The sequence below is a fragment of the Cherax quadricarinatus genome, chromosome 49, assembly GCF_038502225.1.
Source record: "Cherax quadricarinatus isolate ZL_2023a chromosome 49, ASM3850222v1, whole genome shotgun sequence".
NCBI classification, from domain to species: domain Eukaryota; kingdom Metazoa; phylum Arthropoda; class Malacostraca; order Decapoda; family Parastacidae; genus Cherax; species Cherax quadricarinatus.
Window position 1 is genome coordinate 21,367,718 of NC_091340.1, and position 22,268 is coordinate 21,389,985.

At 41.0% G+C, this 22,268-nt stretch overlaps 1 protein-coding gene across 1 annotated transcript in view; it reads left to right on the forward strand.

The window, feature by feature from the left end:
- The window catches only part of Arms (Ankyrin repeat-rich membrane spanning), a 707,292-nt gene that overhangs the window by 228,300 nt on the left and 456,724 nt on the right, over positions 1-22,268 (forward strand). Inside the window, exons 3-8 of the mRNA XM_070095086.1 lie at positions 609-707; positions 3,452-3,748; positions 4,096-4,287; positions 9,520-9,681; positions 9,813-9,998; positions 19,412-19,544. Coding sequence (XP_069951187.1) covers positions 609-707; positions 3,452-3,748; positions 4,096-4,287; positions 9,520-9,681; positions 9,813-9,998; positions 19,412-19,544 — 1,069 coding nt within the window. The remainder of the gene's footprint in view (positions 1-608; positions 708-3,451; positions 3,749-4,095; positions 4,288-9,519; positions 9,682-9,812; positions 9,999-19,411; positions 19,545-22,268) is intronic.

The window sequence follows — 22,268 nt, forward strand, 5'->3', positions numbered from 1 at the left end:
ATAACTAAACTATAATGAACACTTGTCAGTATTCAGTAATAACTCGCGTGAAGCCAGAAACTCAGGAGAATAATTGATCTGTATATTTCGATCTCTTTCTTAGATCTTCAGAGGATCTGAGTTTTTGTCTTCACGTGGGTTATTACTGAGGATGTTGTATTATGTTGAGCTATGGTGGCTAATGTATTATGTTGTGGAACTATAGTACCAGAAGCTGTCATGGTACAACTATTCTCATAGCACCGTGCCAGAACAATGTACAAAATGCACAACAAAATGAACACCTGGCAGTAGGGGTTCAATTAAGTTGAACTACTGGTGGCACCAAAAGGGAGTTAAACCCTTCCCTAATCTCCATTAGCCACTTAAAGCCCCCTAATTGAAGACAGTGGGTACCCTTAGCCCCCTTTGTCACTTAGGTTTCCACCCCTTAAATTCCCATATATGTGGAAGTTCAGGAATCATCCCTCAGTTCAAACATCTATCCAATTTATGCTCGATAGACTGATTATAGATCGAAATGTCGACCGTACACTCTTGAGCGAAATGTGATACTAGTGAACGTTTCTCAGTGTTGTTTGTTCATTATGAACACTTGGGTCTTTCAGGACCAATGGTCAGCATCCATCACAGCTAGCAAGGAGGGCCATGAGGAGACCGTGGCCACACTGCTGGACCATGGTGCCAATATACATCACAAGGACATGGTAAGTGGCACTACACCAGGGTCAGTAAGACTGTTACTTGTACATCACCAGTCACTACACCAGAGTCAGTAAGACTGTTACTTGTACACCACCAGTCACTACACCAGGATCAGTAAGACTGTTACTTGTACACCACCAGTCACTACACCAGGGCCAGTAAGACTGTTACTTGTACACCACCAGTCACTAACCCAGGGCCAGTAAGACTTACTTGCACACCACCAGTCACTACACCAGGGTCAGTAAGACTGTTACTTGTACACCACCAGTCACTACACCAGAGTCAGTAAGACTGTTACTTGTACACCACCAGTCACTACACCAGGATCAGTAAGACTGTTACTTGTACACCACCAGTCACTACACCAGGGCCAGTAAGACTGTTACTTGTACACCACCAGTCACTACACCAGGGTCAGTAAGACTGTTACTTGCACACCACCATTCAAGTATACTTTAATACCTAAAATAATGATTAATGTTAACTACCAGTGTATATGCACTTAATCATATACCTGAGGTATGCACATTACCCGTTATATATATATATATATATATATATATATATATATATATATATATATATATATATATATGTTTGGAGAACATGAAATTCAATCATCAGAGGGTGTTCAGCAGGGTGACCCACTTGCTCCACTTCTCTTCTGCTTGGCAGTAAGAGAACTAACTTCCAGCCTACGCAGTGAGCTCAATATCTGGTACCTGGATGACGGCACTCTGGCAGGTACTGAAGAGTCCCTCGTGGGGGACCTACAACTGGTGAAAACACAGGGAGAAGACTTGGGACTCATCCTCAATCCCTCTAAGTGTGAAATCATCACAGCGAACCAGGAAATAATCAATGCTGTTCGAAGAATCCTCCCGGAAATCTCAACTACAACTCCGTCCAACAGTACCCTCTTGGGGGCACCGCTGGGTCACCAGGCCATCGATACTGTCCTCAGGGACAAATTGAATGACCTTATGAGAATGGAGGAGAGAATAAGCGATCTTGATGCCCATGATGCTCTGTATCTCCTCACAAGGTGTCTTACTATGCCAAGACTCACTTACTTCTTGAGGTGTGCACCCTCTTTTGACAACCCAACACTTGATGAATATGATGCACACCTGAGATCAACTTTTAAGAAGGCACTGAACCTGTCACTAGAGGATGAGCAATGGGATCAGGCAACCCTCCCAGTGCGACTGGGAGGTATAGGGGTGCGTAAAGCAACGCATGTTGCTTTACCTGCTTTTCTGTCTTCGTGTTTGGCTTCCAGTGCATTAGTCAAGAAGATAGTGCCCGAACGCTTGAGAGACTTGGTAGGAGCTCAAGACCCCAGGTTTACTGAAGCAGCAATTCGGTGGGACACCCTTACAGACTCCTCCAGTAGACCAGCTCCTCCCAAACAGCACAAACAGTCCCACTGGGACAAACCGATCATGGAAAAAATCGCCAACACAATGCTCTCCAATGCTTCAGGAAAGAACAAAGCTCGTCTCCTGGCAGTGAAGGCACCACACTCAGGAGATTTCCTGTTAGCTGTTCCCAATTCCTCCCTGGGCACCCGTCTCGACCCACAGGCCATTCGGATTGGTGTTGCTCTTCGCCTAGCCGCCCCCATCCTCACCGAACATAGGTGTATTTGCGGCAGGGCGACAGCTGATCAATTCGGACTCCATGGTCTCGTGTGCCACACAGCAGAAGGGAAGTATGCCAGACATGAGGAGATCAATGACATAATAAAGAGAAGCCTCGCCACAGCCCGTTGCCCAGCTCAACGGGAACCCCAAGTACAGAGGTCTGATGGAAGTCAAAAGCGTCCTGATGGAGCCACTATGCTACCCTGGAAGGATGGAAAGCAGATTGCCTGGGACTACACCTGTGCTGCCACATTGGCAGACACCTACTTGCCATACTCTGTAGTGGAAGGGGGTGGAGCTGCCAGCCACAGGGAGACCCAGAAGATCCGAAAATATGAAGACCTTCCCCCTTGCTATAACTTCATTCCAATAGGGTCGGAGACCCTTGGAGCATGGGGCAAGTGTGCTCTAAAGTTCCTCAAAGAGCTGGGTGAAAAGCTCATCATAGAAACCAAGGACCACAGGGCGACCAGCTTCCTCTTTCAGAGACTCAGTGTTGCGATCCAGAGAGGAAATGCCTGCAGCATTCTGGGCACGCGGCCCACCGCAGGGGAGCTGGACGAAGTATTCGAGATGTAGCTCTGAGTTACCTATGTTGTTTTACTTTGTATCATATTTTTGTGAATGTTTTGTCAATGTATTTTGTCTTTAAATAAAATATATATACATAATATAGGGGGTGGTAGGAGAAAATTCTCAAACAGCTTCAGGGAGAATCTTGAGTTTTCCCAGAAGCAAGTTTATTCTTTTCTCTGAGGATGAGGGTCCCCATAACAGTTCTAGAGGTGGTACCTCCCTATATATATATATATATATATATATATATATATATACACTAACAGAAACATCATTGAATGTATATTCTCGTGAGGTTGTATGTCACAGAGTATATGTCTCAGTTTATATATATATATAGAGAGAGACATCTCTCATTGTATAGACACTATGTATATACACCGAGAGGTTTGTGTGTCTGTGTATGCACACAGATACGGATCTCTCAGAATATATACACAGAGAGGGCTCTCAGTGTATGTACAGTATGACAAAGATATAGGTCTCTCCATATAGAGTATTCAAGAGTGGCAATATTTCAGGGTGGGTGGACAGCACTCATGTGGGCCAGTTACAAGGGCCACAGTGCCTTGGTCAAACTACTATTGTCCAGAGGTGGTGACCCCAATACCCAGGGTCAACACCACATGACCTCGCTGGTGTGGGCAGCTGGCAGAGGTCACACCGAGGTCGTTCATGACCTCATTCAGTATGGTGCAAAGGTCAACATTGGTGACAAGTTTGGCACAACACCACTCATTTGGGCCTGCAGGAAAGGTTACTACGAGATAGCCAAGGACCTCTTGCAGCATGGTGCCAATATTGATGCTTCTGGCATGGTAAGTTAATGTTGATAATGACATCTTCCTCGTCTTCGTCTTCTTCCGCTTCTTCTTCGTCTTTGTCTTCTTCCAAATTATTTAATACTTTCCCATAGATAGTAGAAGAATTTATAGTGTATTATCATTTAAGTCAGTTTATATATTCTGAACCTGTGTAGAAAATGACCTCATTTGCAGTAGTTTCTCGTCTAACAAGATAGTTACTTTACTGAAAACATTTACACTAGTTCCTCATTTAACTCGCTACTCTGATGATACTATTCAGTGCTGTGATAATTGTTCTCCATGTTTAGTACTGTGATAACACTGTTCAGTACTGTCATAACTCTGTTTTCGATATTCAGTACTCCTGGACGCCACTGCTGGTTGCCACCAGGGGTAACTTTGTTGAACTGGTCAACTTGCTTCTTGAACACCGTCCCAACTTGAACGCCCTGGATAAGGATGGAGGGACAGCGCTCACCATCGCTTGCAAGGAAGGATTTACAGAGATCGCCAACGCTCTCCTCAACAGTGGTGCTTACGTCAACATGCAGGTAACGTATGATGTTGATCACTTCATGGAGTGATGAACATTGTGTCAGATGCAGTTTCTTTTATTGGGTAAAATTTATTTTATTTATTTATTTATTTAATAATTTGAAAATACATACAGAGGTACAAAAAAATACAGGTAAGAGCAGCATGCCAAAGCCACTTGTATGCATAGCATTACGGGCAGGCTTAAAATTAACTTAAGATTAACTAAGCAATGATGTAATCAGTGATATAACATTATTGTAAACAGATAACAATAAAACCAGTCAAAAACAAAGACAGGTCATATGGTTGCATGCATTGTTGTACATTCAGTAGAAGGGAGTATTCTGTTAGGTAGTGTATTTAAAAAAATAACAAAGTTAGATTGGGTCTTAGGTTTGACATTTATGTGATAATTTCAGTTAGGTTAGGTTAAGTTAGGCAAGCTTAGCTTAGGTCAGGTTAGGTTAGGTTATGTTAGATTAGATGATGTTAAGTTAGGCTAGTTTAGGTCAGGTTGGGTTGGGTTAGGTTAGGTCAGGTCAAGTCAGGTCAGGTTAGGTCAGGTCAGATTAGGTCAGGTTAGATCAGATCAAATTACATTTGTTAGGTTAGCTTATGTTAGGTTAGACTAGGTTAAGTAACGTTAGGTCAGGTTAGGTCATCAGGTATGTATGAAGGTGTTTCCAGGTACTATTCAGTTTTGGATGACTTTTTTTCAGTCACATTTATGAAAAAGTTTCACTATATAGAGAAACTGTAAGAGAAATGACTGTATAAATAAGAGCCTTACAGGAGAGCTGACTGTATGATGAAATGTTGCCAAACTTTAATAATAATGTGTGTGTCAGGATCTAACTTTAATAATAATGTGTGTCAGGATCTAACTTTAATAATAATGTGTGTCAGGATCTAACTTTAATAAATAACAAAAAGGCACAATACCGTGACTGGAACGATACACAAATAACCCGCACATAAAAGAGAGAAGCTTACGACGACGTTTCGGTCCGACTTGGACCATTGACAAAGTCACACTAACAGAGGTGGAGCAGGACGGCTATATATAGGCAGGAAGAGGTGGAGGTGGTAGTAGTAGTAGTACAAGAATTGTATATAATACTAACAAGATGAAATTAAAACACATGCACGACACCCGGGCATCCCCATCGTAGACGTTTCGCCATCCAGCCAGCCACTGGATGGCGAAACATCCACAACAAAGACAGCCAGACGCCGCACATGTGTCTCAATTTCATCAGTAGTTGTAGTAGTAGTAGAAGAAGAAGAGGTAGTAGTAGTGGTAGTGGTAGAAGTGGGAAATAAGGATGATGAGCCAGTCAAAAACAAAGGAAGGGGAGCACTGCAAGAGAGCTAGATGCCCACAGAGGGAGAGCAAGCGCACAGAGGTGCGTGAAAGGGGAAGTGGTGAAATAAAATAAATGAAGAAGGAACAGAAACACGAGACAGGAGAGAGAAAGACAACCCAGAGGAGAAAAGGAAAGAGGAAAGGGGAAGAGGAAGAAGAAAAAGAAAGAAAAAATGAGGATTCAGGTTAAGTCACGGGTGTTCTGAAGTTTGGAGCATTTTACAATGTAGTGGGAGAGGAAGGCATCTACAGAGACGAAGCCAGGGCTAAAGTTCATACAAGGAAAGTTGTGTATTAGAGAGGATTCAACTAGACGGCGACTGTTCGAGTTGGAAGTAGGGAAGACAGTTTTAGCAGAAGACCAGTCAATAGGATGGCTATGATCTCTGACGTGACAGAAAAGAGCATTGTTAGTGTCGGCAAGCCTAACACTATTTTTGTGCTCCTTAAGTCTGTCAGAAAGAGATCGACCAGTTTCTCCGAAGTATTGAAGAGGACAGGAGGAGCAAGAAATAGAGTAGACACCAGGAACATCTGTAGAGGGAGGAGAGGTATGAACGAGATTAGTGCGAAGAGTGTTAGTCTGGCGGAAGGTAAGCTTGATGTCTAAGGGACGGAGAGAATTGTTGAGATTAGAAAGACCGGAAATGTAGGGAAGGCAGAGGACAGAAGAGTTCCCATGAGTAGAGAGTTTGGGAGAGAAGAAATTGCGTTTAGCACGTGAGAGGGCAGAGTCTATGAAATGGGAAGGGTAGCCAAGACGGGAGAACGAATTATGAAGAGTGGAAATTTCTGCTGGAAGGAACTGAGGATCACAGATGCGGAGGGCATGGAGAAAGAGGGAGATAAGAACACTTTTCTTGACAGGGGAAGCATGATAGGAAAAGTAGTGAATGTACATGCCACTGTGCATAGGTTTACGGTAAACGGAAAAGGAAAAACCTGTATCTGAGCGGTGGACATGGACATCAAGGAAAGGAAGCAAGGAATTAGATTCCCATTCAGCTTTAAACTTAATGGAAGGGGCAAGATTATTAACCCTTTGAGGGTCGACAGGCCCTCTCCGAAACTCGTTCTCAGGGTCGGCCAAATTGAAAAAAAAAAAAAATTATTTTCTCTTATGAAAAGATAGAGAATCTTTTCCCGATCATAAAGACACCAAAAGTTTGAAATTTGATAGAAAACTTACAGAATAATGCTCTCGCAAAGTTAGCGGTCTCGGCGATGTTTACGCATCGGCGATTTTGCCCACTTTGAGCCCCATTTTCGGCCAATTTCACTGTACTAGTCGACAAAAAACATGAATATTTCGCTAGAACTCCATTTTTTCTATCGAATGGGTGCAAGAAACCACCCATTTATGAAATTCAACTATCCAGTACAGTGGTCAGAATTTAGCAATTTTGCCAATTTCACACAAATTTCAAAAGATGCCAATTTCCGAATAGGGTCCAGAATAAACAAGAAAGACATTCCTAGCACTAAAATGACATTTTCTCTAGTCATTAGTCATGTCTCAAGGCCCCTCTTATATTCTTTTGCTTTCCACTTTGAATTTTTATTCTCACAAAAAATATAAGATTTACTGTTATGCAGACTACTGCATTAGTGTAAAAAATGGTATAAATATTATTGGTGCACTTGTGAAAGAATATTAGACTTACCAGTTGACGTGTATTGCACGCTTGGCACGATTTGTTTACTTTTGAAGTTTGGTAAAAATTGAACATTTCTGCTACTTTGAGCTCAATTTCAAGGCACCTTTCATTGTAAAACCAGTCAAAATCATCTCAATTTCTGTAATATGTCTTCCATTCTATAAAATGAGACCAAGAAAGCTAGAATACAACAATAAATACCATACGAAAATACACTGCAAAGTCGCTGATTTATTCCAAAAAAATGGTCAAAGTTTTTTTTTTTCTCATTATGCACTGTGTGCTGCAGGATTTTTTTTAGACTGTGCACACTGACCACATAGACCCATTCTTTCATATGAAGGCCTACCAGCTTTCTCCCACTAGATTTGAGGCCGCTAGAATTTATGCGTACTAGTACGTCAAAAACCCCTACGCGTAAGACGTACTAGTACGACGAAAACCCTCAAAGGGTTAAGAGCTTCAAGAAAAGGTTGGAAGAGACTGGAGTCATGAGGCCACAGAGCAAAGATGTCATCCACATAGCGGAGCCAGAGTGAAGGTTGCACATCGAGGGTAGGATGAAGAACAGTCTCGAAGTATTCCATGTAAAGATTAGCAAGGACAGGAGAGAGAGGAGAGCCCATAGCGACACCGAAGGTTTGAGAATAATATTTCCCTTGAAAGGAAAAGGAGGCGGATCAGATCGAGAAAGACATCAGTGGGGATAGGGAGATAAAGAAACCCTTCATGGGCCTTCTCTCTGAGGAAATCAAGGACATCATCAAGAGGGACATTGGTGAAGAGGGACTCAACATCAAGACTAAGCATCTTACAGGTTGGGAGAGAGCAAACCCGTTCAATGAAGTCTTGAGAGTGACGGAGGTGGGCAGGAGAAAAAGTACCAAGAAAGGGAGTGATCCTCAGTTCCTTCCAGCAGAAATTTCCACTCTTCATAATTCGTTCTCCCGTCTTGGCTACCCTTCCCATTTCATAGACTCTGCCCTCTCACGTGCTAAACGCAATTTCTTCTCTCCCAAACTCTCTACTCATGGGAACTCTTCTGTCCTCTGCCTTCCCTACATTTCCGGTCTTTCTAATCTCAACAATTCTCTCCGTCCCTTAGACATCAAGCTTACCTTCCGCCAGACTAACACTCTTCGCACTAATCTCGTTCATACCTCTCCTCCCTCTACAGATGTTCCTGGTGTCTACTCTATTTCTTGCTCCTCCTGTCCTCTTCAATACTTCGGAGAAACTGGTCGATCTCTTTCTGACAGACTTAAGGAGCACAAAAATAGTGTTAGGCTTGCCGACACTAACAATGCTCTTTTCTGTCACGTCAGAGATCATAGCCATCCTATTGACTGGTCTTCTGCTAAAACTGTCTTCCCTACTTCCAACTCGAACAGTCGCCGTCTAGTTGAATCCTCTCTAATACACAACTTTCCTTGTATGAACCTTAGCCCTGGCTTCGTCTCTGTAGATGCCTTCCTCTCCCACTACATTGTAAAATGCTCCAAACTTCAGAACACCCATGACTTAACCTGAATCCTCATTTTTTCTTTCTTTTTCTTCTTCCTCTTCCCCTTTCCTCTTTCCTTTTCTCCTCTGGGTTGTCTTTCTCTCTCCTGTCTCGTGTTTCTGTTCCTTCTTCATTTATTTTATTTCACCACTTCCCCTTTCACGCACCTCTGTGCGCTTGCTCTCCCTCTGTGGGCATCTAGCTCTCTTGCAGTGCTCCCCTTCCTTTGTTTTTGACTGGCTCGTCATCCTTATTTCCCACTTCTACCACTACCACTACTACTACCTCTTCTTCTTCTACTACTACTACAACTACTGATGAAATTGAGACACATGTTTGGCATCTGGTTGTCTTTGTTGTGGACGTTTCGCCATCCAGTGGCTGGCTGGATGGCGAAACGTCTACGATGGGGATGCCCGGGTGTCATGCATGTGTCTTAATTTCATCTTGTCGGTATTATATACAATTCTTGTACTACTACTACTACTACTATTACCACCTCCACCTCTTCCTGCCTATATATAGCCGTCCTGCTCCACCTCTGTTAGTGTGACTTTGTCAATGGTCCAAGTCGGACCGAAACGTCGTCGTAAGCTTCTCTCTTTTATGTGCGGGTTATTTGTGTATCTAACTTTAATAATAATGTGTGTCAGGATCTAACTTTAATAATAATGTGTGTCAGGATCTAACTTTAATACTTTAATGTTGTGTGTATCAGGATCGCAACAACGACACTAATCTGATCTATGCTGCGCGGGGTGGTCACCGTGCGGTGGTTGAGGCGTTGCTGAAGAAGTACTGTGATGTGGACATTGTGGGCAAGGAGCGGAAAACTGCCCTCTACTGGGCAGTAGAGAAAGGGCACACTTCTGTAGTTAAGGTATGAAGTTGTAAACTATTTTGGTCTTCGATTTCCAAGTGAAAGTTGAACTATATTTTGAGGAATCACCTAAACTGTTACATCTATTTTTCTCTTATTTTTTGGGTTAAAAAAAAGTTTTTGCCTTGCAGGTACTGCTGAGTGCAAACCCAGAGCTAGAACACACCACCAAGGAAGGTGACACTTGCCTCTTACGGGCTGTGAAGAACAAGAACGCTGAAGTGGTACAACTTCTGGTGGACAAGAAGGCCCGGGTGTCAGTTGCTGATAAGAAGGGAGATACAGCACTCCATATAGCAATGAGAGGACGATCCAAGGTGAGTACCTGGCCAGGGTATACGATGAAGGCAGTGACACACATGTCTCTCAGTATAAGTACACTCACAGGTGTACCAGCTGCACTTCAAACCAAGCACACCAACCATACACTCTTCCATAGTTAAATAGAATGTTACATATTGAAATACTATTGTATATTCAAGTAATGCTTTTGCATATATAAGTTGACAGTGTATATTCAAAAAGACTTTTGTATATTGAAATATGTAAAAAAAAAAAAAGGCACAATACCATGACTGAAACGATACACAAATAACCCTCTGTGGGCACCTAGCTCTCTTGCAGTGCTCCTCTTTCTTAGTACTGTTAGACTGGCTCCTCCCCCTCCATGCTACCTTCCCCACTACTACTACCTTCTACTCCACTACTACTACTACTACCTCCTCTTGCCTACATATACTCCCTCCTTCTCTCCTTTTCGTTAGTGTGACTTTGTAAATGGTCCAAGTTGGACCAAAACTTCGTCGTAAGCTCCTCTCTTCTATGTGCAGACTATTTGTGTATCATTTAAGTCACGGTATTGTGCCTTTTTGTTATTTATGGACCCCACAGTTAAGCGTCTTATTCTTTCCAACTTTTTTAATGTTCTTCCTTCTTTTAAACCCCTCTTTCGTTCTTATGAGGCTGCTCTTATTGCTACCAGGCGTCGTAAGAATCAGCTTCGCTTCCTACGTGACTGTCTTGCTGAACAAGTTTTGCCCCCTTCTCCCATTTCCTGAAACCCAACCCACTGGGCACTCCCTTTCCTGATCATGCCTGTCTCATACTTCAACAGCTCATTCTTTCTACAAGGTCTCAGGTTGAAGATGCCTTCTTTACTCTCCGTCAGTGTCAACGTGCTCTCTCTGCGTCTCTTCCACAAGATCTCTGTAACCTTCTCTCTACCATTGCTTTTGACACTGCTCGCCTGAATCCACAAATTTTTTCTTCTAAACTACAAAATAAACTTCAATGTCTCATCTCAGCTAGCTCTTGGTCGAAATTCTCCCTTACCGACTGTGTTACTAACTTGTCTTCTGTCGCACTCTCTCAATATGAGCTTGAACTTCTTGGCTTTGGTCTTTCCTTTGCCACTTCTCCTGCCCCTCGCGCTGGTATTGCCCTGATTAGCTCTTTTGATTCTTTTCATCAGTCTCGCTCCCGTAATCTTCCTGACTTGTCCACTTTTTGTGGCGCTCTCTTTCCTGCTCTTTATAGTCTTTTTTCTAAGAATCACCACCTTCCATGCCATTATCAATTTGCCCTTTCTTCTCTTAAATCTAACACTAACATTGTCGTACTATCTTCTGACAAAGGTAATTCAGTAGTTATCCTTGATCACGAGGATTACCTCTGTAAAGCTGACGTCTTGCTCTCTGACTCACGTACCTACACTCCTTTCGTTTCCAGCCCTCTTGATCGCATCAAGAAAACTTTCAACAAGAGACTAAGGACTCTGACCTCTGTCCTCCTGACTTTGACCTTGTTCAACGTTTTCGTGTCAACTGCCCCTCTCTGCCCTATTTCTATGTCCTTCCCAAAACTCATAAACCTGATATTCCTTTACGTCCTATCATATCCTCTCGAGGTTCTGTCTCTTATTTCTTGGCTGGCCAAAACCCTCACTCCCATTCTTGGTACTTTTTCTCCTGCCCACCTCTGTCACTCTCAAGACTTAATTGAACGGGTTCGCTCTCTCCCAACCTGTAAGATGCTTAGTCTTGATGTTGAGTCTCTCTTTACCAATGTCCCTCTTGATGATGTCCTTGATTTTCTTAGAGAGAAGGTATCTCCCTATACCTACTGATGTCTTTCTTGATCTTATCCGCCTCTGTTCAGACTCTAATTCCTTTTCCTTCCAAGGGAAATTTTTATTCTCAAACCTTCGGTGTCGCTATGGGCTTTCCTCTTTCTCCTGTTCTTGCAAATCTTTACATGGAATACTTCGAGACTGTTCTTCTTCCTACTATCGATGTGCGCCCTTCACTGTGGCTCTGCTATGTAGATGACATCTTTGCTCTGTGGCCACATGACTCTAGTCTCTTCCAACCATTTCTTGATGCTCTTATTAATCTTGCCCCTTCCACTAAGTTTAAAGCTGAATGGGATTCTAATTCCTTGCTTCCTTTTCTTGATGTTCATGTCCACCACTCAGATACAGGTTTTGCCTTTTTTGTTTACTGCAAGCCTATGCACAGTGGCATGTACATTCACTACTTTTCTTATCATGCTTCCTCTGTCAAGAAATGTGTTATCTCCCTCTTTCTTCATGCTCTCTGCATTTGTGATCCTCAGTTCATTGACTCAGAAATTTCCACACTTCATAATTCATTTTCCTGTCTTTCCTACCATTCCCATTTCATAGACTCTGCCTTCTCACGTGCTAAACGTAATTCCTTCTCAACTCTCTACTTCTGGGAACTCTTCTGTCCTCTGCCTTCCCTACATTTCTGGCCTTTCTAATCTCAACAATTCTCTCCGTTCCTTAGACATCAAACTTACTTTCCGCCAGACTAACTCTCTCTGCACTAATCTCGTTTATACCTCTCCTCCCTCTACAGATGCTCCTGGTGTCTATTTCTTGTTCCCTCTGCCCTCTTCAGTACTTAGGAGAAACTGGCCATTCTCTTTCTGGCAGACTTAGGGAGCACAAAAGTACTAGTGTTAGACTTGCCGACACTAACAGTGCTCTTTTCTGTCATCAAATCAAATCAAATCAAATCAAATTAAATCAAATCAAATCAAAGTTTATTCTCTATAAGGATTACAATGCAGGGTTTACAGATTTTGGTTATTGTGTGGCTTACATGTAGTAAAATACTAATTACAGAGGGGGCCACTAGAACACCTAGCATGGCTAGGCATTTTGGGCAATCTTAGATTAATTCTTAACCCTAAATTATAACAAATTGTGGAGTAAGTTGACTAAATACTAAGTGACAAATACTAGTTTGTGAGTTTAGCAATGTGAATGCTTTTGTTTTGGCACAATACATAGTTTCTATATTGGAGTATCACAGGCAAACTTATGACTAGTTTGGAATCATTATTTTAAGATTAGGATACGTATTTCTGTGCTTATATTCAAATGGGTGAGTGAGTGTAAATGTGGACCACCAGGTGGTTTTTATGTAGTTAGATGATGGGGTGTATCAGGGAGATAAGATGTTTTCTAACAGTAGTTGTGAAGGTGATGAACGTGTCTGCTGTTCTAGAGTTTTCAGGTAGAGTGTTCCAGATTTTAGGGCCTTTGACATACATTGAATTTTTGTAAAGGTTTAGTCGGACATGGGGAATGTCATAGAGATGTTTGTGTCTGGTGTTATGCCTGTGCATCCTGTCACAACTATCAAGAAAGCATTTTAGGTCAAGGTTAATATTGGAATTTAAGGTCCTGTATATGTGGATTGCACAGTAGTAAGTGTGGATGTTCTGAACAGGGAGTAAGTTTAGATCTTTGAAGAGTGGAGGGGGTGTGTTGCCAGGGATAGGAATTAGTGATTATTCTTATTACAGCTTTTTGTTGAGTTTTTATTGGCTTTAGGTGTATTGCTGCAGTTGATCCCCAAGCACAAATAGCATAGGTGAGGTATGGATAAATGAGTAAATGGTATAGTGTGAGAAGGGCATTTTGCTGCACATAGTATCATATCTTGGAGAGGATCCCAACTGTTTTGGATACTTTTTTTAATATATGTTGGATATGGGTGCTGAAATTCAGGTTGTCGTTGAGGTATAGGCCTAGAAATTTGCCCTCATTATGTCTGGCAATTAGAGTGCTGTCGATCTTAATGTTAAGTTGCGCAGCACCTGCTCTGTTACCAAACGTAATATAGTAGGTTTTGTCAGTATTAAGTGTAAGTTTATTGGCTGTCATCCAAGTTGATATTTTGAGCAGCTCCTCATTAACAATGGTGTTGAGGGTGGCAAGATTAGGGTGAGAGATGACATAAGTCATGTTGTCAGCAAAGAGTATGGGTTTCATGTGTTGGGATACATTTGGAAGATCATTGATGTAAATAAGAAAGAGCAGGGGTCCAAGGACACTTCTCTGCAGAACTCCAGTATCAAGTGGGCATGTTGATGATGCTGTGTCTTTAATGGTGACATACTGATACCTATTAGTAAGGTAGGATTTGAAATATGCAAGCACATGACCTCTAATACCATAATGGTCAAGTTTGTGGAGTAGGATGCCGTGATCTACTGTGTCAAAAGTTTTCTTAGGTCAATAAAAATTCCTAGCGGATATTCCTTATTTTCCAATGCTGTGTAAAGCAGATCTAGCATATTTACAATTGCACCATTAGTGCTTTTATTTTTCCTGAATCCAAATTGGCAGGGGTTGAGTATGTTTTGTGCCGTTATAAATGAATACAGTCTCCTGTGCACGAGTTTCTTGAAGATTTTGAATAGCAGTGGTAAGTTTGATATTGGCCTATAGTTGTTTACATCTGTAGAGTCACCACCTTTATGTATTGGTGTAACCCTTGCTGTCTTGAGTAGTTTCGGGAAGGTGCTAGTTTCTAGTGACTTGTTAAAAAGTAATGAAATAGCATGCGAAAGGACATGGGCCGCTCGCTTGTACAATAATGGTGGGACATGAGACAGGTTCCCTGAGTTATTTTTAAGTGACTTTATAATCTCAGTGACTTTGGTGGGTTCAGTTGGAACAAGATAGAAGGAATTTGGGAAATTCCCATCTAGGTAGTCCCCGGCATGGGCATTGGTACGTGGAATTTTACTGGCAAGATTAGATCCTATGGTTGAGAAGAAGTCATTTATCTTGTTAGCTGTTTCAGTGGGATGCAGTGGTGTTTCATGAGGTTTAGTTAAGACAATATTCTTTTTTTTTTTTTTTTCAGTTTGTGGGTGCCCAGAATCTGAGAGAGTGTTTTCCAGGTCTTTTTTATACAGTGGACCCCCGGTTAACAATATTTTTTCAATCCAGAAGTATGTTCAGGTGCCAGTACTGACCGAATTTGTTCCCATAAGGAATATTGTGAAGTAGATTAGTCCATTTCAGACCCCCAAACATACACGTACAAACGCACTTACATAAATACACTTACATAATTGGTCGCATTCGGAGGTGATCATTATGCGGGGGTCCACTGTATCTCCTCTTGTGTCAGTGAATCTGCTGGAGTAGTACAGTTGTTTGGGTTTCTTTATTACTTTGGTGAGAACTGATGAATAGTGTTTAAGAATATCTTTATGTATTAAGCCCTGTCTATATTGCTTTTCATATTGGTGTTTCTTATCAATGGATTTCAGAATGCTGCTGGTTAGCCATGGGCAACCGAGCCGTTTATTCGTGATCTGTTTTGTTTTTATAGGACAATGTTTGTTGTATAGTCTAAGTAATTTGTTAAGAAGAATGTCTGTCCAATCGTCAGTACCATTGGCATTGGAGAATTCTGTAGGCCAGTCAACAGTCTCTAGGTCTGCTGTGAACTTCCTTATTGAAGCCTCATCATGGAGTTGAAATGAAACTTTGTTGTATTCCAGTGGTGGTTTACTAATGTTTGTTAAGAGGAAGGTAGGGTAGTGGTCTGTAGTGCTGTCTGTGATTATCCCTGATTTAAGGGGGGCTAGTATATTGGTCCATATGTGGTCTGTTATGGTTGCGCTTGTCTCTGTGAGCCTGGTTAGTTTAGTTATTGTTGGTATGAGAAGTGTGTTGTTCATATTGTTGATGAAATCAGTTACAGGCTGATCATCTAGTAGGCCAAGGTTGATAATGAAGTCTCCTGCTAAGAGAAGGTGGTGCTTGTTCATTTGTCAGTTTGTTATTAGTGCCTTCAATTTCTCACTGAAATTTGGGATGTTTGTGTTTGGTATCCAGTAAATGGCACCGATTGTTATAGGCATCTTAAGGTTTTTTACAGTAAAATTAGCAAAAATGTATTCCCCATATTCATCACTAAAGCAAGTGGTGCTAATACAAGACAGTTGGTTAGAGTAATAGATTGCAGTACCACCCCCAACTTGGTATGGTCTGCAGTTGTGGATTGCTGTGTATCCTGGTAGAGGGTAGATATCTATTGTGTCCTGCTTAAGCCAGGTCTAAGTAAGAATAATGCAGGAGAAGGGTGTCTTTAGCGACTCAAGGAGTGCCAGGAGGTCATCATAGTGTTTGCTTAAGAACCTGATGTTGTAGTTAAGAACTGATAGATTTTTAGCACTGTTTAGGATAGTGCTGGCTTGTGATGCTGTGTAGTAAAGGCAGTTACTTTCCAGTAGGTTTTGATTGGGTGTTAGATTATGGAGGGTTATATCAGGGTCGACGTGATCATTCATCTTCTAGGTTTAAATTGTGGTTATTTATATCCTGAATTGTGTGTTGAGTTCTAGTACTGATGTCTGTAGTAGTGGGAAGTTTGGACAAGTATATAGCTAAAGCACTTTGGTCATATAGAGTATAGTCACTAATAAACATAATGAAGTTAATATTGTCTATGTGTTGTGCTAGAATGAGCTAAAGTACAACTAAGTATAAACTAAAAATATAAAAATACAAATTAAAAATAGCACCAGACTCTCACTTGTAATTGCACTAAGGTCTAATATAATTAATTTGGTGTTGTCTATGTATTGAGCTAGAATGAGCTAAAGTACAACTAGGTTTAATCTAATAATATAAAAAATACTAGTTTAAAATGGCACAAGAGACTTACTTGCAATTGCACTAAGGTCTAATATAAGTTATTAACAAGAACTAGAGTATATAACTAAATTTAATTTGACAAGACAAAATACACAAGTTAAGGTAGTAAAAGAAAAAAAAATAATGAAAAAAAAATAAAAATGGCAATGACTTGGTTATAATATGATAGTAAGATGGTACACAGGATAATAAAGTTGGAGTTGATTATACAAGCTTAAAAATTGGTAACGAAAGGTTAAGAAAAGTACAATAGAATAGGGCAATAATAAAAAAGTATATAATAAAATTGGGTAATAAACTTGACAGATAAAAAGGGCAATAATAACAAGTTTAAAATAGATTGGGCAATAAAGTATTGGTAAAATTGGGCAAGTATAAGATTGGGTAATTAACTCAAGACTAGAATAGTGCAATAATAAGATAAAAAGTTTACAATAAAGTTGGGCACTAAATTATAAAATAAAAATGGGCAATGATAAAAAATTTACAATAAGGTTGGTCAATATAGTTTCAAGTAAAATTGGGCAGTAATAGAGATTTTAAAATAAAATTGGGTGATAGAGTATTTCTTAAAGTGAAGTAGAATAACTTGAGGACAAGCTATGGTTAGTTTCAATTAAAATAAGATAGAACAATGAAGTGGTAAGAAGTAAAAAAGGAGAGAGATTCTGTAGATATTAAACACAATTAAGACTATGAGGTAGAATGGTCATTGAATACAACAGTGACATTCAATAGCAGTTGGGATATTGGAGATTATTTGGGGGGAACAAAATTTATGGCATTATAACACTAATGGTGGACAGTGGGTATTATCTGCACTTTACTCTGATTCTGTTAGTCCAGCCTCACTTAGGAATGTTTTAAGGTCATGTTCTGTAGAGATGAAGTATCTCTTCCCAGTGGGCTGTTTCCTGACTGCGATTTTTCCATCCCTCACAAAGCACTGGTGGATTTTTGGGGCATAGCGTAATTTTCTTAGTCGATAAAGAAGGTTTTGTCTTGTTTTGGTAAGGCACTCATTGACGTAAACATCAGTTTTCATAGAAATGGATGTTTTAAGTATGTTGTTTCTTTGTAGGCTAGTTTGGAATTTTAACAGCACTGTTTTTTTACCCGTTTGGTAGCCCATCAGTTTGCAATCTTTTAGGTCATCACTACGTATGTTAAGGCGAAGGTGGTCCTTGATAAGCTGTAGGGTGGTCTCCATGCAGGTTTCTTGGGTGACTGTGGGTGGGAGATGTTTGCTGTTAACTACAACAGCGTCAGATAGCTGTTGTTGGTCATTATGGTCTTGGAAGTTGGTTATGACATTGGCAAGTTGTTGGTCCACTCTTGATCTTTCTTCTATAATGTTGGTAGTAAGTAGGGTGACTTGGTCTTTTAGAGTATTGGTAGTGTCTAGGGACTGGGTGTGGGTGTTGCTTTGTTGTTCCAGAGTGTCTAGTTTATGTTCTAGAGCAGTGATCTTGCTGAGGTTCTGTGTATTGGAAGCTTTTAGTTCCTGCATTTCCTGGGTTAATTTGGTGATTGTGTGGTTCTGAATCGTAAGGGGTTTAGCTATTTCTGGGTCGGTAATCTTCTTAACATGAAATCCAAGGAAGGAGTTATCTTGGAGTGTGGTGGCAGCCATGTTTGTTGTTGTCTGTCGTGTGTTGTGGTGATGCTGGTGGGTGATGAGGGTTGTGTCCTGACTGCCAGTATGAGAAGTTTTCCTCGTGATATTACTGGTCTCACCTTTGATGTTAGGGGTCCTTAGTTGGTTACTCGATCTTATTTTAATGCTCCGACCCTTGTCCATTGACTGCGGCTTTGGATGAATAGTAGGTGATGGGTGAATGTTGTGGTATATCACTTCAGTGGCAGCGGGGCAGGAGGTGGTAATACGAGTCCTGTTAGTTGTAATTTGTGTACTTTTGGGTGATTTCTGCAGTTGATTTATATCATTCTGGGTATCCACATTTGATTAGGCCATCACAGGGCTGCTGGTAACCTCAGTAGAAGCAAAAATAGAGGACAAGGTTCCTGTTGCTGCTTGCTGCTACCGCTGCCGAAAGAAGTCATGTCAGAGATCACAATCATCCTATTGACTGCTACAACTCTCTTCCCTACTTGCAACTTCAACAGTCGGCATCAGGTTGAATCCTCCCTAATACACAATTTTCCTTGTATGAATCTTAGTCCTGACTTTGTCTCTGTAGATGCTTTCCTTTCCCACTACATTGTGAAATGCTCCAAACTTCAGAACACCCATGACTTAACCTGATTCCTCCTTTTTCTTCTTCTCCCTCTTCCCTTTTCCTCTTTCCTTTTTCTCCTTTCGGTTGTCTTTCTTCTGCCTTGGGTATTTGTTCTTTCATTAGTTATTTATTTATTTATTTTATTTTACCCCCATCTGTGTTCTTACTCTTACCCTCTGTGGGCATCTAGCTCCCTTGCAGTGCTCCTCTTTCTTAGTATTTGACTGGCTCCTCCTCCTCCATACTACCTTCCCCACTACTAATACCTTCTACCTCCACTACTACCACTACTTCCTCTTGCCTACATATACTTCCTCCTCCTCTCCTTTTCATGGGTGTGACTTTGTAAATGGTCCAAGTCGGACCAAAACATTATCTTAAGCTCCTCTCTTCTATGTGCGGGTTATTTGTGAAGTATGTAAACTTGTATATTCAAATAAGATGTGTTTTATGTTGTATAGTCATGTATTATGTAGGTTACACACATTACAAACTGTTACAGAGGATTGTAGAAATTCTTCTGAGGAACCCCAAGAACAGTCAGATGTTGTACCGTCCCAACCGTGCAGGGGAGACCCCATACAACATTGACCTCTCCAACCAGAAGACCATACTGGGCCAGATCTTTGGTGCACGTGAGTCATACTTACTCTGTATACCTTCACTATACTGTGTGTATGATTGTATTGTTTATAGATAGGATATAATTTCTATGTTACTTTACACCCAGATATTTCACTACCCTTACATATATAGCTAAACATATAAGGTATATAATAATATAAAGCAAGATACAGTGGACCCCCGACATTCGATATTAATCCGTTCTTGATACTTCATCGAATGTCGAAAATATTGTAAGTCGAATTAATTTTCCCCATAAGAAATAATGGAAATCAAATTAATCCATGCAAGACACCCAAAAGTATGAAAAAAAAAATTTTACCACATGAAATATTAAGTTTAATGCAATAGAATAATTACAATAACAACAATAACAATAGATTAATAACAATAGAATAATTGACACTTACCTTTAATGAAGATCTGGTGATGATTGATGGGATGGGAGGAGGGGAGAGTGTGGATGGTGTTAGTGTTTAGAAGGGGAATCCCCTTCCATTAGGACATGAGGTATCAAGTCTTTTTCCGGGGTTACTTCCCTTCTTCTTTTATTGCCACTAGGACCAACTTGAGAGTCACTGGACTTCTGTCGCACAACATATCTGTCCATAGAGCTCTGTACCTCCCGTTCCTTTATTTTTTTTTTATTATCACACTGGCCGATTCCCACCAAGGCAGGGTGGCCCGTAAAAGAAAAGCTTTCACCATCATTCACTCCATCACTGTCTTGCCAGAAGGGTGTTTTACACTACAGTTTTTAAACTGCAACATTAACACCCCTCCTTCCGAGTGCAGGCACTGTACTTCCCATCTCCAGGACTCAGGTCCGGCCTGCCGCTTTCCCTGAACCCCTTCATAAATGTTACTTTGCTCACACTCCAACAGCACGTCAAGTATTAAAAACCATTTGTCTCCATTCACTTCTATCAAACACGCTCACACATGCCTGCTGGAAGTCCAAGCCCCTCGCACACAAAACCTCTTTTACCCCCTCCCTCCAACCTTTCCTAGGCCGACCCCTACCCCGCCTTACTTCCGCTACAGACTAATACACTCTTGAAGTCATTCTGTTTCGCTCCATTCTCTCTACATGTCCGAACCACCTCAACAACCCTTCCTCAGCCCTCTGGACAACAGTTTTGGCAATCCCGCACCTCCTCCTAACTTCCAAACTACGAATTCTCTGCATTATATTCACACCACACATTGCCCTCAGAACAAGGGACTAGTAACCCCTTCTCCTGTATAAATTATTAAATTTAAAAAGAGAAACTTTCATTTTTCTTTTTGGGCCATCCTGCCTTGGTGGGATACGGCCGGTGTGTTGAAAGAAGATTTATGTATATATTATCAACAAATTTTGTTGAAAATAAGAAAAAGTTTTGGAGTGAGATTAACAAGTTACGGAAGCCTAGAGAACAAATGGATTTGTCAGTTAAAAATAGGAGAGGAGAGCTATTAAATGGAGAGTTAGAGGTATTGGGAAGATGGAGGGAATATTTTGAGGAATTGTTCAATGTTGATGAAGATAGGGAAGCTGTGATTTCGTGTATAGGGCAAGGAGGAATAACATCTTGTAGGAGTGAGGAAGAGCCAGTTGTGAGTGTGGGGGAAGTTCGTGAGGCAGTAGGTAAAATGAAAGGGGGTAAGGCAGCCGGGATTGATGGGATAAAGATAGAAATGTTAAAAGCAGGTGGGGATATAGTTTTGGAGTGGTTGGTGCAATTATTTAATAAATGTATGGAAGAGTGTAAGGTACCTAGGAATTGGCAGAGAGCATGCATAGTTCCTTTGTATAAAGGCAAAGGGGACAAAAGAGAGTGCAAAAATTATAGGGGTATAAGTCTGTTGAGTATACCTGGTAAAGTGTATGGTAGAGTTATTATTGAAAGAATTAAGAGTAAGACGGAGAACAGGATATCAGATGAACAAGGAGGCTTTAGGAAAGGTAGGAGGTGTGTGGACCAGGTGTTTACAGTGAAACATATAAGTGAACAGTATTTAGATAAGGCTAAAGAGGTCTTTGTGGCATTTATGGATTTGGAAAAGGCGTATGACAGGGTGGATAGGGGAGCAATGTGGCAGATGTTGCAGGTGTATGGTGTAGGAGGTAGGTTACTGAAAGCAGTGAAGAGTTTTTACGAGGATAGTGAAGCTCAAGTTAGAGTATGTAGGAAAGAGGGAAATTATTTCCCAGTAAAAGTAGGCCTTAGAAAAGGATGTGTGATGTCACCGTGGTTGTTTAATATATTTATAGATGGGGTTGTAAGAGAAGTAAATGCGAGGGTCTTGGCAAGAGGCGTGGAGTTAAAAGATAAAGAATCACACATAAAGTGGGAGTTGTCACAGCTGCTCTTTGCTGATGACACTGTGCTCTTGGGAGATTCTGAAGAGAAGTTGCAGAGATTGGTGGATGAATTTGGTAGGGTGTGTGCAAAAGAAGAAAATTAAAAGTGAATACAGGAAAGAGTAAGGTTATGAGGATAACAAAAAGATTAGGTGATGAAAGATTGGATATCAGATTGGAGGGAGAGAGTATGGAGGAGGTGAATGTATTAAGATATTTGGGAGTGGACGTGTCAGCGGATGGGTCTATGAAAGATGAGGTGAATCATAGAATTGATGAGGGGAAAAGGGTGAGTGGTGAACTTAGGAGTATGTGGAGACAAAGAACTTTGTCCTTGGAGGCAAAGAGGGGAATGTATGAGAGTATAGTTTTACCAACGCTCTTATAT